General features: G+C 36.7%; 1 protein-coding gene across 2 annotated transcripts in view; it reads right to left on the minus strand.

Annotated features, from left to right (window-relative positions):
- The window catches only part of UPF2 (UPF2 regulator of nonsense mediated mRNA decay), a gene marked incomplete at its 3' end in the record, with an annotated part of 69,807 nt that overhangs the window by 36,840 nt on the left and 17,223 nt on the right, over positions 1 to 15,744 (minus strand). For both annotated transcript variants that reach the window (XM_080391689.1, XM_080391690.1), the window contains exons 6-9: positions 15,226 to 15,375; positions 8,508 to 8,611; positions 7,903 to 7,988; positions 1,065 to 1,173 (exon numbers count right to left, since the gene is read on the minus strand). In XM_080391689.1, the coding sequence (XP_080247815.1) occupies positions 1,065 to 1,173; positions 7,903 to 7,988; positions 8,508 to 8,611; positions 15,226 to 15,375 (449 nt within the window). The remainder of the gene's footprint in view (positions 1 to 1,064; positions 1,174 to 7,902; positions 7,989 to 8,507; positions 8,612 to 15,225; positions 15,376 to 15,744) is intronic.

Genomic DNA, 15,744 nt, shown 5'->3' on the forward strand with positions numbered 1-15,744 from the left:
ATTCAGCAGCGTCTGGTATTTGTGTGGTTCCTTATGCTCTGTTTTTACCTATCACTGAGGTTCCTAAAAGTTTCTACAAACTTGTTTCTTTAGAAGCTTTTCATTTTCTTTCCCCATCCCCCCAAAATACTGAAGTCCTCTGACATACTTAATGTTATAGACATGCATCCACCTGGCCACCCCCACTTTAAGTAGCGGTTAAATATTCTAGATTCTATATTTTAAAAATCAACAAATAGTCTCTATATGAATATGACCACTTGTATAGTCCATAAGAAAATATTAAACATTGGCAGCTTTTTTAAGCCAGGTTAATAAAGTAAAGACTTTTTTTTTCTTTTAAAATTACTGACATCCAGCATAATTTTACTAACAAAGTACAAATTTATATCTACCTCTAAACATAATCCACAAAATAAAAAATGGTATTCCTCCCCAACAGAAAAAACTTGAACTTCAGATAGTTAAGACTTCAGTACATCTGATCAATTCATACATGTTTTTAACAGCAGTATTAGAAAAAAAATTTGAAATCTGTGCCATAAATCTCAGAAAACAGTGAGGGAATCATCACTGTGCACCATAACCGATTTGATTACAGAACTTAGAAGAATGTGGAAGAAACAATGCCACAAAATACGTTTGTGAGGAATATAAAATTCTGGTTGATGAAAACTGTAAAAAATAATTTGACTTAAGCACTACATTACAATAATAACAACTACATTAGAAAAGTAACCTTGTAGTGGGGAACCTGTTAGAATAGGTTGGTTCTCATTTTGAATGCAACTTATTAATTTACAGAAGACTAAACGCTTACTGTTAAAGCAGTTTCTAATTTTTGCAACTTTTGTTGTAACTGTTGTACAGTTCATTTTAATACATATATATGCAGGCATACATGGTAAATTGTAATTCTAGAATAAATTTGCTTGGCTGACAAATATTCACTGAATTTAAGAATTAGTATCAACGTAAAAACAAATGTTATTTTATTCCCCAAGGGATGACTTATTAGCAGACTGGTTAATCTGAATGCAAAAAACTGAATCAACAAAACATACATGAAACCTGAAATCCCCTTTCAGCATGGAACAAAGATCCTCTGCTACATCAGACATACACGGATGCAATGTGGCAACCAGTCTTGCATAAAATGGTAGCAAATCCAACCTGCAAACAAAGGAGTTTATAAAATAGACAACTAATTTATAAACAGAAATGCATTTCTGTCTACAAATATGGGCACCACTTTACTTGTGACAAGAATGAATGTATGTATATCGACAGAACTACGTACATGCAGTTTTATGGGCTCACACTTCAGACTGCAGCATCATTTAAAAACAACAAGACAAGAAGGTATGCCACCACATCCTACTGGAATCCTTCAAAGTTAATTTCCTTTTAAAACTACTGCCTTAGGTGAAATGCCAAACACCACCTTACCTACGGAATTTGACCTTTAAGAAATTACCAGATACAAACAAAATTCAGAACCCATTTCAACATTCAAAACGAAAAATTCTTCCACAACTCCATTTGTTACCACTTTTTTTTTTTTGAGTAGCAGCAGACATAACCAGGAAGGTAAAAACATCTTTATTTCTAAGGCAGTGAACTTCTACATGAATGCAGTAGTTATTACATAAAATAAAGCTCAGCAGATGTGATGTGGCAACCCTGTTCCCCAAAACTCAGCTAGCAGTCCCACAAACATTACTTCAAAATTTTCTATAGAACTTTCCTTATTTTCTTTTTCAATCCTGGATTATATGCCTTCATACCCATTTCAAAGTACTGCACACTTCCCTTAGGGAATTCTGGAGGGCAATTTGTATTTTCCTTATTTTGTACTTTGTTCCTTTCCATCAAAGACTATCTGGTTGTAGAAATGGGATAAGTGCTCTTAAACCTGGTTTACACCATCCTGTAATGGGACACAAAACGTAACACTGCTGCTTTGTGTCAATGTGTATGTATCACTTAAATGCAGAGAAACCAACTGCACTCTGAGGCCTCGTAATATTATTTAACGAGCTGAAAGAAGTCTTCTTGGTTTATTTTCAGAATGTAAGTCAATGCTCCAAACAGATGAACTGTAGAATGAGCCTACTGTTTTAAGTGTACAGAAACATCTTAAATTTGCATGCCTCAAGTGAGAAATTGCCTATAAGTGCCTGTAAGGGAAAAACGGATCTTGAGTTTACACTTTATGAAGTTTTAAGGTTTTCCCTACTGCTAGGGAAAAGAAAAGAAAAAAAAATATCAAGAGAAAAAAATCTAAAAGCATAGCTGATACATTGAGCTTGCCCTGGCATGAAGTAAAACTGGAAAAGCATAAAGACAAAAACCCCAAAACAAAGAATACTCGACCACCTCCCCTCTCCTTTCTACTGCTATGTCACTAGAGACATTTCCAAGATCTTTAATATCCACTCACAGAAAGAGGGATAATTATTTATTTCAATTGTGGATTAGAAGCGTCAGAATATACTACCTGGAAGAAGCAGCCATAAAACTCCTGGTGAAACATTGCAGGTAGCCCAGTTACCTATTCAACAGTTTTTATTCTCTCTTGTTAATCAATAACTGAAGCAGTATTTACATTTTTCAAGCTTGTTGGAACACACAGTCACGAACGACTAGCCACAGCAAGTTACTATGATGTTATTAAGCATTTAGCCATTAACTCTCAGAAAAGTGAAAGTCTCATGACTTCATACACACCTACAAAAGCTCAACTAAGAAAGGACTTTGGCTGAATTGAGGAGGTGTATTTGAACTGAGGGGATTTCTGTATGGCATCTCTTTTAAGAGAAACAGCTGAAAGTTTTATTCTGGTCTGAACAAGTACCTGCCTGCTGAAAGCTAATAATTTCATCTCTGTGTAAAGTGAACATACCTGGGGGAAAATTAAAGTCTTAGAGCACATTGTTGTTATTCCCTTACAGAATACAAAAGGTTTCTTCATGGGGAAGAATACCAAGACTGGGTATTTAGAAATAGGTGAAATATAATAAGGAAAAGCCTTAGGTCAATTACAGTGAAATTGGCAATCAGAGATTGAATCTGTTCCCTCTCTCACAGGGGAGACACAAATTCATGTTCAGAAGTGGAGCTCTCACAGGATCAGTGGCACCATCTACTGGTACTTGCATAAAGGCTTATCAAACTGGGTTTTCTTTTCTCCAAAAGCATTTCTTTTTCTTGAGAAGGCGGGTAGAAATTAAAAAAACCCAACAGGAATCCCACGGGATTGCTTTCCCTTCCTACTCTTCTACATTATGAAGCAAGACCTAGCATCAGGGATGAGTCAGTTACTATTTGAAGCCCCTGTTAAGCATCCTAAATATAAACTATCACAGTAAAAACCCCACTACTTCTGACCATTGTTATTTTGACCACACACTTTGGGTTTAAATCTAGTTAACTCTGGATCACATGGACTCCACTTCAGTGAAATATCTGAGTACATCTTTTCCTGTAAGTTTCAAATGTTAAACAAAACAAAACAAAAAAAACTCAGAAAAATAAAACAACTTCACTCAAAATTAAAGTCCTAATTGCAATCTCTCTAGAAAATTGTATATCCAGAAAGTCTATACAAAAAAGTATAAAATATATATATAAAAGAAACCTACACCCAGAAAGACTGAAGGGGCATTTTTACATTTATTAACTGGGATGCTCCCAGAAAGCCAGCTTAAAGAATGAAGTAACACAGCAAGAACTCCTGCCTCAGAAAAATAATCATAAACCAGATAAATGCAGCGTATTCACAGGGCCTGAACAGGTACAAACTGCCACCCGCACTGTTCAGTGGGAAGAGAATGATGCAGCGGACCTTGCACGCTGCCAGATAACCACCTTTTGCTTTTCTTTCTTTGCCATGGCATAAACTCCTTGATCTCAAGCACATCCCTCAGTTTTATCCTTAAATGAGACACGTCACTGAAATACTGTTAAATCACGTTCAATTGAACAAAAAGAACCTGAGGATTCTCAGGATATATTGCTACAGGACTACAATTTTTTCAGTTAAAATGCTCAGAAATATTCAACACTCAAGAAGCAGTTAATTAATAACAGTGAAAGATAATGCTAAAAACTTCTGAATGACAAACAACGGATCCTTTCCTTAGTAAACTCACAACTTCATAGACCACCCTAGATGGCAACAGCAAAAAAATCAGAAGCCACAACTCCTATTTACTGTTTAGCATTTGGCTAGAATTGTTTTGAATTTAAGGCATTTTAAACTTTGCACATTGAAGCTGAAAAATGTGACAGAATTGCTGTATGCAGTTAAACATAAATAATTACATGTATCTGTACAGGAAGATAATTCAGTTAGATAGCAAAGAATTACATATAAATACCCTAAAGCTGCAAGCAGTATGGGTTAAATCACTGTATTGTCACTTTATTGCAAACTATGTAGTCCTGAACTAAAAGGCTAATCATTAGTTTTAAATCAATCCTCCAATGAAAATCTGAAAGCCACTTGTATGCTAACATTGAAAAATCTTTTTAAAAGGCTTTCTGTTCTGTTGGGTTGGAGGTTCAGATCGCAGCTGAAAATATAAATGCCATCCATTCATAAGTATTTACAGAGCAGTGCAATGATGTTGTATACTAACACTAATCTACAGTTAGTTCAGGAAACACTGTCCTTTTCTGTCAAGTTCAGGTTTCTGTCTTGAAGAATCCTGCATTTGTCCCAATCTATCCAACCCTAGGAGCAGCAAGAAAGCTCCCTGGCAACACTGCATAATGACTTCGACTTTACGGTGTCTGCCTTACTCCTCCTACATGAAACCAGTTTGTACTTTCTTGGTAAAACTGTTGTCCCTGCACATTTCCTAAAACTCTTAAGATCTCTCAAGAGTAGAAACAGAACTGACTGTTATTGAAACACCTTATTACTGCTGCCAACATAATAGCTAGACTTGGACAGCATTATCTTATATGCTTGGAGACTAAATGCTTTGGAAAATATACTGGGTTATCTACACCCTATAAAGGACACTGTTCCTCTGAGTCTTTCACAAAACTACCCAAAACCAAAAACCCCCACAAAAAAAACCTCCTCCAGGACATAACCACAACAAGCTTTCTTCTCCCATGGTATCCCAGAAGGATATTGCAGAAACTCCTGGAATTAGTAAAAACCAGTTGCAGCAACAATAACGGAAGGTAAAGACATACCATTGTGGCTCAATGAAGAGATAAATGAAGCAAAACCGCTGTCAAAACATAGCATACAAACCTTCAAAGCAGTGTATTATATAATTTTCTAAATCAATTTGTAGCATTTTATAGCAGCCATTAGTACTGTGTGCCATATACACAATTCCACAAGGATTATAAACGTTGATTTCAAGACAGAAAGCAGAACTGCTCCTTTACTAACTGCAGTAATAAAGCAAATCTAAATAATAAGGATAGATTGCCATTTGAAGTCATCTGCATCTATGGGCAATTCAGCAGGTATTTTCAATGCAACTGTCCGTGGTTCGGAACAAGCAGCTCAGTCCACATCCTGTTTCTCCCGCTTAGTAGTCAGGGACAGGCACCACTAATGCAGGCAAAAGAACAGGCAGATATACACTACTGAACTTCAGATCTTACAGCTGGAAGATGGAGCATTAATTAGTCCAGTAGGTCTCTGAGCAGACAGCAGAAAAAGGTATTAAAATACCTTTTTTGTAAGTGGAATATTAATATTTGCTAATATTAACAATAATTAATATTTATAATTAAAAAGCAACAGTGAGAAGATCAGCTGAGCCATTTCAGTATTAGTTCCAACTATTAGAGAATTGAACTGTCATGAAGATAGCAGCTTCTTGAGCCAACCACACCATCTATACTAGTCTACTAGTTCCTACAGAAAAATTAATCTTTTTAAAATTATTATAAAACACATTTGTGGGATAATGAAACTACCACTGGGAGGACAGCAACAATGTGGAGACTATATATGTTTCTGGGAACTTACTGTGTTCCCAGTACAGCCTCATCAAAGACACATCTCCTTTTTTTAAGTACTACAATACACAAAAGAATTTAACTTTTGCTTTCATGGTATCTATGAAACCAAGCTGCTGAATTTACAAGCCATTATGATGTTGTTCTTTGAAAAAACCTCTTCCACTGGGGACAATGTCAACAAGTTCCTTCAGATCATTATCATCTAGCACACTGCAGTGGATTATGCAAAAAAAAGAATGCATCTTCAAGGAGATTCTAAGACTTAACAATCAATTTAACCTATCTGGAATCCACAGCACCAGAAAGAAATACAGAGCAGTAGTACAAATATTACTGTATGTTCACAGACCAGCCAACAAGCCACTTTTATTTTGCAAACATGGAAAATCCTCTATTATGGTAGAGCTGAAGACAATAATTTAAGTCATCGTGCTGATTTATATTGCTGCAGATGTCATAGACCATGAAAAAAAAAAGTTCTTCTCAAACTGTGTTCTGATGCATTTCATGATTACCAGCAGGCTGATAAATGGAAACATCATTTCCTCTACACCATCATTCGGACTGAAGAGCACCTAGTTATGTCTAGCACAGAAGATATTCAACTGCCTGCCTCCTCTATCAGTCATATTTCAGGCACAATCAGGCCTCTATCAAAGCCTCCAAAGACTGAGACGTCAAAACCTTAATTTTTAGAGAAAAGAATGCGTAAGAGAATGGAAGATTATGTGTACTATCTAACTGCAAAACCTAGTATCAACATAAGAGTCAGGTTAATGGATACAGTCAGCAAACAAAACATTGCTTTATATACAGCTAAAAGAGCCGGGTTATTAGCACAGCAGATGCTTATTGCAGATGGGGTGTAGAAATAAGCTAGAATTAAGGTTGAAAACACAGTGTAGGAAGTGATTAAAAGGAAAACACCACAACAAAGTGTTTATTCAAAGCGGTAGTCTACACAAGTTTTGAGACAAAATGGACACTCAAACCATGTTTCTTCCCCCAGTGTTAAAAAGGAATGGAATCAAAGTGGTGTGAACTCTTAACAGGATATCCAAGATGTTGATGAAACACTTGAAACTAAAATCAGGATCAAAACAACCAGGAGAAACAGGGCAAGGTGGAGCTGGAAGAGCGACTCCTTCATAATTGCACCTATTTAAGTTACACCTATTAAAGGTGTAAGTTTACCAGAGAGCAGAGAAATATATTATTCTTCCAATGAATTTAACATTTTTATTTTAACATTTGCAATCATTTTGTAAGCAAGGCTCTTCCTGGAAGTGCAGGGACCTTGCTTACACAAAGAGAGACAAGGAAAAACAGCAAAACTCTACATGGACAGAAGAGGCCAGGTTCAAACTATTCTACTTGCTTTCTCTAAACTGGATGGTGTGGAATCCTCTCCTGCTGCAGAAGATACAAGGCTATTATAACAACTATGTACTGTATCAGAATTAACGTACCACAGAAAATCCTCCTACCTAAACTACATTGTGCTCTAACTATTCACAGGTTCTTACATAAAGCGGTGCAAGTTCTCCTAAATTAAATATATTTTCCTTTTTTGATAGAAGGTAGGTTTTGTTGGTTTCATGGTTAAAAAAAAGTAATGAAAAGATTCACTATAAACACACAAGTACCAGAAAATTGAAGTAATTATTAAAAGAATTTACACTGCTGTGGCAAAATATTGTGTGAATTGCTTCATCATGAATCCTAAATATTTCTTTGGGGCTCTAGCATAAATTGGTCCAGAAGTGCACATCAGTAATAAACAAATGCTACTTGGAACATACATTGGGTTTCAGTTACTTAAGCAGTTAAAAAATATACACATATATCATATGTTAAGTTAAATAACCAAAGGGTGGATCCAGCTTGTTCCAATTCAGTTCTTACCTCTGTCGAGGCACTATGAAAAGTGCTCGTACTAGTTTTCTTCTGTTCGCTTTTGTATTCATATTCATGCAAAAATCCATTGCTGCCTATAAAGAGAATAGTCAATACAGTACTTCACCTTTAATGGAGTAGGTTTTTTTAAAGCAATATAGCATGCTTTTCAAAAGCATCTTTTAGAGCTAGTGCTGTTACATGCAGCTGCTTTAAAAATAACCAGAAAGAAAAATCTTCATTTTTGTCTAGAACTGACATAGCCAGAAAACACGTCCAGTTACAGGAATACAGACTGATTCTTTAAATGAACACAAGGACGAAAGCAGCTGTAGGTAGATGAAGAGTAATTTATGAGGCAGTAATGGGAGGAAAAAGGAAAAAGTCAAGTCTACTTCCAAAACAAACACACATGTAAGAAAATGGCCAGACTAAATCAGTATCACATGGTATTTGGGCAATGGCTGACTAAGTGAGAAAAAGAAAATATTTCCTCCAGGTTAAAAATTAATTCAGCTACCACTAGACTCCAAAACTTCAAATCTTTATTTCTGATCTATTTGATCTAGCATTATAGCTTTTAAGAGTGGAAAAAATGAAAACTATGACTATACCTTGTCTATGAGGTCTCTGTTGACACAGTTTGGAAGCTGCTGGAGAAAAGCATCTACTATAAGTTTTAAATGAGATCCAGTACTGGCTTCTTCATCCTCTTGTTCTAACAGAGTGAAATAAACAAGCAGCACACATCTTTAAGCTATGAAATATCATGATTTACAATCACATTCCCAAAACACAATGCGTTTGTAATGATCAGTTAAACATTCATCCACAGATTCAAAAAAATAAGATACAAAGATGAATACAAAATTTCATTTTTTAATGCAAAAAAAATAAATCCATTGATTGTCTATGCTGACAAAAGTCAGAAGTATCACCTTCAAAACTTGTATTTGTATTAATGAAGTTCCTTCCCTCCTAATTTATACTGTCAGCAGCAGCATCAAATATATATTCCTAGAAAACTATGGTAACTTCTTGAGGTGATAAAAGGAGGATCACAAGAAAGCCCAAACATGAAGGAAAATAATACAGGAATGAAAAACCCCAAACACCTTAATGCAACTGAAGATTCTACTTTTTTATGTATGTTTGCTCTGCAGGAGGAATAGAATTTTTGATCAAAAATGTCCACTCAGATCATTCTTTCATCTGGTATGCTCTTGACATCTTTTCACTTGAGGCTCTAAAAGCTAGAGGCCAACCTAATTCCTTCAGCTTAAAGAAACAAGAGTATAGAACCATAAAGCAACAAGAAGGGAGGGTTGATCATGTAGCAATTGCAAGGCAAGTGACAACTTGTTTTTCAAGCAAATGCTTCTGTGTAATTAGCAACATGGGGAGTAGTGACAGTGACCTGTATCTACTGACTGAGTCAATAACACTACTCAGGTAGAAGACTGCAGGCCAACTCTACCACTGAAATCCAGATTTTCTAACATTAACTGTAAAGATCTCACCAAACCAATCCCCCTAGTTACCCTCCAATTGGAAAACTGTAGTATGCCTCAAAAAATGTCCAGATTTTACCAGAGAGGCATTTAGTTTGCTCTATAGCACAACACAGGTCAAAACAATGAATTATAACACAAATACTCAGAAAGAACCCTTCCTCAGCCAAAGGAACACTAAAGAACACTACTTCCTGAAATAAGGATCATCATGAAGCTTGGTTTTCTTTCAGTTTGAGGATGGTCAGTAGTAACAGAAGTACCTAAGACATATGTGAAAGGAAAACAGGCACAGACTTCAGAGGAGAATATGGTGGTGGTGGTCGAAATCACACTCAAACTACAAAATACCCAACACCTGGTGAAGTCACTATGTCTTTACAGACTACACAGTAAGAAAAACCAGCATGAGAACACCCATTCCTTTTTCAAGTTACTGAAAGGCAAAGAGATAACAAAGATGCTACACTGTAGGACTTTTTTTTTCTTTTTCTTGTTTTTGTTTTTGTAAACTGCTAGGGGCAGGGGTTGAGCTTAGGTAGACAAATGCTAAGCATTGCTCCAAGGAACACTGCCAGCTTCCCAGTCTTGAAGGTACTAGAGATTAAAGCAGACAACATTTCCTCCTCTCCAGCACAGGCAACTAGAAGTTGGAAGAACAAGAAAGAAGGGTTCATTAAGAAAGGCAGAAAAAAGGAAGGTGTTCCAGGTGGCTCAGACAAAAGACTACCACAAAGTTTTAAATGCTAATGGAACCCTGACTCTCATCATCCATCTAAGCAGAGCTGGAGTTCACTAGGATGCATGCAACAGCTCAAGCCAGATAATTTTTACTAGCAAGTCTTGTTTTAAGGCATTTTTCCATCTAGATATTTATAGGCACACTTCAGAACATTCTTTTATCTTCCCCTTTTTCCCTCAGAGCAATTAGTTGTCTCACCTCAATCTTCTACTCAAACTGACTCAATGCTCTTGAAATAAATTAAAAAAAATAAGTCTTTGACAATTCAGTCACTTTCCAAGACAATCTTTCAAGATGCCCCGCTACCACATTCGATCTCAACAGTTCCCAAATATAGCTATTCTTTCACTGGTCCTCTCCTTCACTGGAGGGCCACAGATATTCTTAAACTGTATTTCTAAGTATTTCTTTCTCATCGTAGTACACAGATACTTTTGAAGTGGAAAGGCTCTTTTATAGTACCTGAATCAGGTTTGGGACTTAAGAAAGAAAATTAAGAATTTTACAGTGACAGGAAATGAAACAGTCGTGGCTTCCTTCTCTAAGGCAAATGACAATTCTAGGTATTTAATTCGTGCAAAAAAATCATTCATTTCTTGATTTTCACCTTGATCCTCTTGAGTTCCACCATTTCATCACCACCACATTTTTACAACGGCATTACCTCTTTTTAAATATTTACTACCAGTAGTTACGTGTAACAGTTACAGTTAGACTATTTGTAATAGTCTATCTGGGTGCAGATCAAATCATGCAGTATGATCACTGTAGAGACTGAAAGTAAATCTCTTTTCTTTTTAAACACCTTTATATTTAACCAAAAATGGATGCAACCCTGCAACTTCCAGGGAGCAGAACTGAGAAAGCATTAGAAGACACCAAGGACTTACTGAAGTCATTCTCCTGCAACAATCAGTATCAAACAATCTTCTACTTCAGCAACAACAGTTACTTGCCTTCCCCTCTCCCTACACACATACATTTTCTGAGAAAACTCTGGCTCCCTTATTGGCAACATCTTTTTTTTACTTTTTGCAAAACTCTAAACTTAGAGCAGTCTCTCTCCTAGAAAATTCACTCTGCCTGAAAGCTTCAGTCTACTTTGTACAGCATCACCCAGACAGTGGAAATAGAATTGCTTTTGTAATGCTAGTAGCTATTCCTCTGTAAGACAAATTTCTGTAACGAATCTGATGATGCAGGAGCCCTCACATTCAGATGGTATAAACCAACACCATAAGCAAATTGTTGGCTGGATCCCGCTCTCTGCACAACACTCAGGCATAGTATTAAAGATCTTGTTGAATCAAAGCCTCACTAAGGAATGTGTTCAGAAGCCAGTCTCACAACTCCAAAAAATATTTCTTAATGACTATTTTTAGATTTTTCTTCAATTCCTGGTTTTCTGATAGATTGCTAGCTCTCTGAACAGTGTAGTAAAATTAGAAGGATTGACTTTGAGATTCCTGTGCATTCCTGTGCAACCTGCTCTAGGTGAACCTGCTTTAGCAGGGGTGTTGGACTAGGTGATCTCCAGAGGTCCCTTCCAACCCCAACCATTTTGTGATTCTGTGACTTAATACTTCCTTCTACACATCTCTGCTGCTGAACAACCTTATAAAAACTGGTGCTAGATCAATATGTATTAACATCACTCTTCATGCTTCCAGTACCCTTCATGGCTTTCACCCTGTCCATTCCTTACTTAGCATCTTTGTCTTCATTCACACAGCTTCATTTTTACCATTTTACCTTCTCTCTTAAAAATAACCTCAAAACTCACTTCTTGCAGCATGTTTTCCGCCACTATTTTCAGCTCCAGTGCTATCTGCTCCCTTTCTCTTCCCTGAGCATATTGAAAACAAGAAAATTAAGATTCACTCAAAGTTAACACAATAGAGAAACAAAATAAATTAGCTGAATTCCTGGTAAGCAAATCTCTTCAACTAACTGCATCAACTTTCCTTTTACATGTCATATCTTAAATTTAGCTAACTATAGACTCCAACCAGGGCAGACCTGCTTTAAAAACATACACTTTGGAAAACTGCCTTGTCTGCCTCGTATTTGGATGGGGGAGAAAAGACTGAAGTGACAAGTGATGCAGAAGTAACAGAAGATATGCAGTGCCCACTGTCTGACTGGACTGTCTACCCCATTTATCCTGTTTTCCCCTCTGTAATTTACTTATTTCCTCTGTCAATGAAATCTACACCCCAAGTCATCACCTTACATCAGGCTAGATAGGGCTTTGAGCAATCTGATCTAGTTGAAGATGTCCCTGCTTATTGCAGGGCGGGCAGACTGCTTTAAAGGTCCCTTACAGCCTTTCTATGATCTTAGACCCCACTATACCTCATCCATCCTCCCTTTTTATACTAAAGGCCTGTACCTCAACCTAGGAAGACACTGTTTTATGTTTGTAATAGTGTCAAAATAAAGTGGTTTCATTCTTTGCACAAAATACTATCACTAACTTACCTCAAGTACAGATGCACAAAAATTCAGTACATATGAAGAACTATTAAAGCTGTATTTTGCAGCTGCAGGACACCTAATTTTCCTGACTTCAAACTTAAGTGAATTTTACTTAAGAAAAAGGCTGAAAAAAAATCCACCATCACAGAACTTGAAACATCATCTAAATTCAGAATTTTGTTAGTTCTGTATATCTAGTACTACCAACCAGGGGTGTTCAGAATTCCATACATACCCACCAAAACAACCCAATCGTGCTTCTCTGTATGTTTCAAGTGAAGTTATCACTTACAGGCTGCTAATCTGAAGCCTAGTTTTCTAGCAAAACAAGGATTTTGCAATCATACCTATTACAATTTCCATCATTAATTTATGAACTACTTGTCAGTATCAAAGAAATTTGATACAAATATAGAATTCAAAGACACTAGGTTTCCACACATTTCACAAAAAATAAACTAATGAGGGAAGACAATCATGAAGCAATAGCTCTCCACCAAGAAAGAGCCTACACTGAGCCAAATGACATTACCTTCAAAAAGCAGAAAGTAAAAAGCTTTCTTTAAAGGCTGGCTGTTTCATGATAAAAAACAAACCCCATTCTAACACATTTTCAATTAACCCTTGAGATGGGAGTACATTTAATGCTCAGTCAATAGCTAGTTTAAAAACAGAAGCTAGTATTGATGATTAATATTCAATATTATGGCAAAACATGCATCACCTTCCTTGTACAATCAAAAGCATGATCATCAATCCCTTCTGTGCTACCATACGGACCTCAACTGCCATTGCCCACCCGTGAGCTAGACCTACACAGAGACTGCATCATCTATTTCTGATCTCATCTGTATTCCCTCCTCACTTCTACAGGATCCCACCCTCATGTTATTTGGCTTTGTCTTTATTTTTGGAATAATCTTCATCCTCCTATCAAGTCAACAATCCCCTTAAAAAAAAGACAAGAATGAAATACCCACGTGCCTTTAGATGTCTACTGACAAAGTATTCTTGGCCTACTTAGCAGGCTATGACCAGTCCAGAAGGAACTGCTCTTTTTCCTTTTGATTCCAAGAGAACATCTATGGGTACTTCCCTTACAGCCAGCTGGAAACAAGCTTTACACTGTTTTGTTTGAGTTCTCTGACCAGAGGATAACAACTCACTGAAGGTGAACATCCTGCAATTAAAACTTAACATCTCTAACCAGCTTCATGAGCTGATGACTACTCAGAGAACACTATAAATGGAAGGGAAAATTTATTCCCAAGAGGATATGACTTTTCCCAACATGTTTGGGTAAAGAAAAGAAAAACCTAAGGAAATATTACATACAATTATCTTGACAGTTTTTCTTTCAGGAGGAGTCTGAAAAGATCTGGCTCTGGAGCTAACTTCTTTGAATCTGTGAGGTGTCACAGACCAGCATAGTCCCAAGATGAATTTCAGCTCATCTAACTTTAGGTACACAAGAGAGTCATCCAATTTAAAGATTGACATGCCCTAACCCATCTGTATTGCCACCTGAGAGAAACTTGCACTTTCAGTTGTTCAAGCTACTCAATGCCCGAACTGACAGATCCATTCACGACCCTGATCAGATGAACCCATGCTTTAAACACTGATACACATGTCTTCGCCAGGGTCTGAACTTCTCTGCTTTCACTGTGAACCCCATGGCTTGAAGTTCTGGCTTTAACTTCCTAGCTTTTAAAGACCAATGCAGATTCAAGCAAGAGGATGATTAGATTATAAATTCACTAGATCAGGTAGGATTTTCACTTTTAAGCCACAGAATCTCCAGCCAGTCAATTCTAGATGTGATTTTTTCCGTACACACACACATTCTAAACACAGAACAAGTTTCCTGCTTCAGAAGTTAAAAGAATCTGCACTGGCCCTTGGAAATCCAAAGCAGCAAAACCGATGGGTCTTACCAACTGGGCTCAAAGAAAACTCCTCACTTGCGCCTTTATACAGCTCTCAATACCTGCTTTACCCCTATTTAGTACTACTGAAACAAAAACTTGCAATTCATAAGAAAAATTCTCAAGAATCATTTTGCTGCTGTTTCCCTTAGTAAAATTAACACAGCTAGATTTTCACAGATGCCATTTGCAGCCCTTTACGCATAATTAGAGGTTAGAATTCTTAAATACTGCTGTGTAAAGCTGTAACATCAAAAGTCTTTAATGAATAACAAGACAGAAAGGCAGAGATGAATCATAGATTTCAAGGGAAGTTAAAAACAGAAAACAATTTATTAGTACCCTAAGCACATTTGATGAAAAAATCATTTATGCATTGAAGTCTATATACTCCTTTCTAGTCACTTTTCAGACAACTGCCTCCACATTTGTTTTTAAAAGCTGTATGAGGGCAACAGTAACTTTCACTATATAAAACTCCATGTATTTTTCACTTGTAGCCGAATGTCTTGTTTTGATCGCATTTCTGACCACAATCCTAATGGTTTCTAGCAACTACTTTCATAACTAAATAAATCTCCCTGAAGTCACTCTACATACTGACTAAAAACCATCAAGCTCAAAAAATGCCACCAGGGAACAACAAAGAATTCCTAAAAACCATTCTTTTTACCTTGCTCGTCAAGCAGCTTTTTTGTAAGATCTTCTGCCTCATCTCCACAGTCTAACTCCAGGGGATCATCATTAATATCCAGGTTCTCCAGCTCCAACTCCAAATCCTCACTCCCAGATGCTTCCTTGTTATCTTTGGCATCTTTTGAATCTATTTAAAAGTTCAGTAGAAATATTAAATTATTAAATATACACAGTCACGATTAGAATACAGGAAGACTCGCATTTTGTTAAGTGTCTTCATCTTGTTAAAAGGAAATGGGACAAAGAATACCAACTTCTTGAGACAACACTGTCTCATCTGTTGGGTCTCAGTGGTTTGATACCCTCCATGCAGCTTTAACTACACGCCTAAAAATTGTAAACGTTTACCTACACTGGGGCCTGTAAAGGACTGCCAACAGTTTTTAGTGCTTTGGTTTGTTTCAAACTATACTTGGTACATCTTCATTGGATGACATGCATACATTGAAATGGAACAAGATTTCAGAAATGTAGCAATCTAAGTCCAAAAGCGCTT

This window comes from Falco punctatus (genome assembly GCF_963210335.1).
Source record: "Falco punctatus genome assembly, chromosome: 6".
Taxonomy (NCBI): domain Eukaryota; kingdom Metazoa; phylum Chordata; class Aves; order Falconiformes; family Falconidae; genus Falco; species Falco punctatus.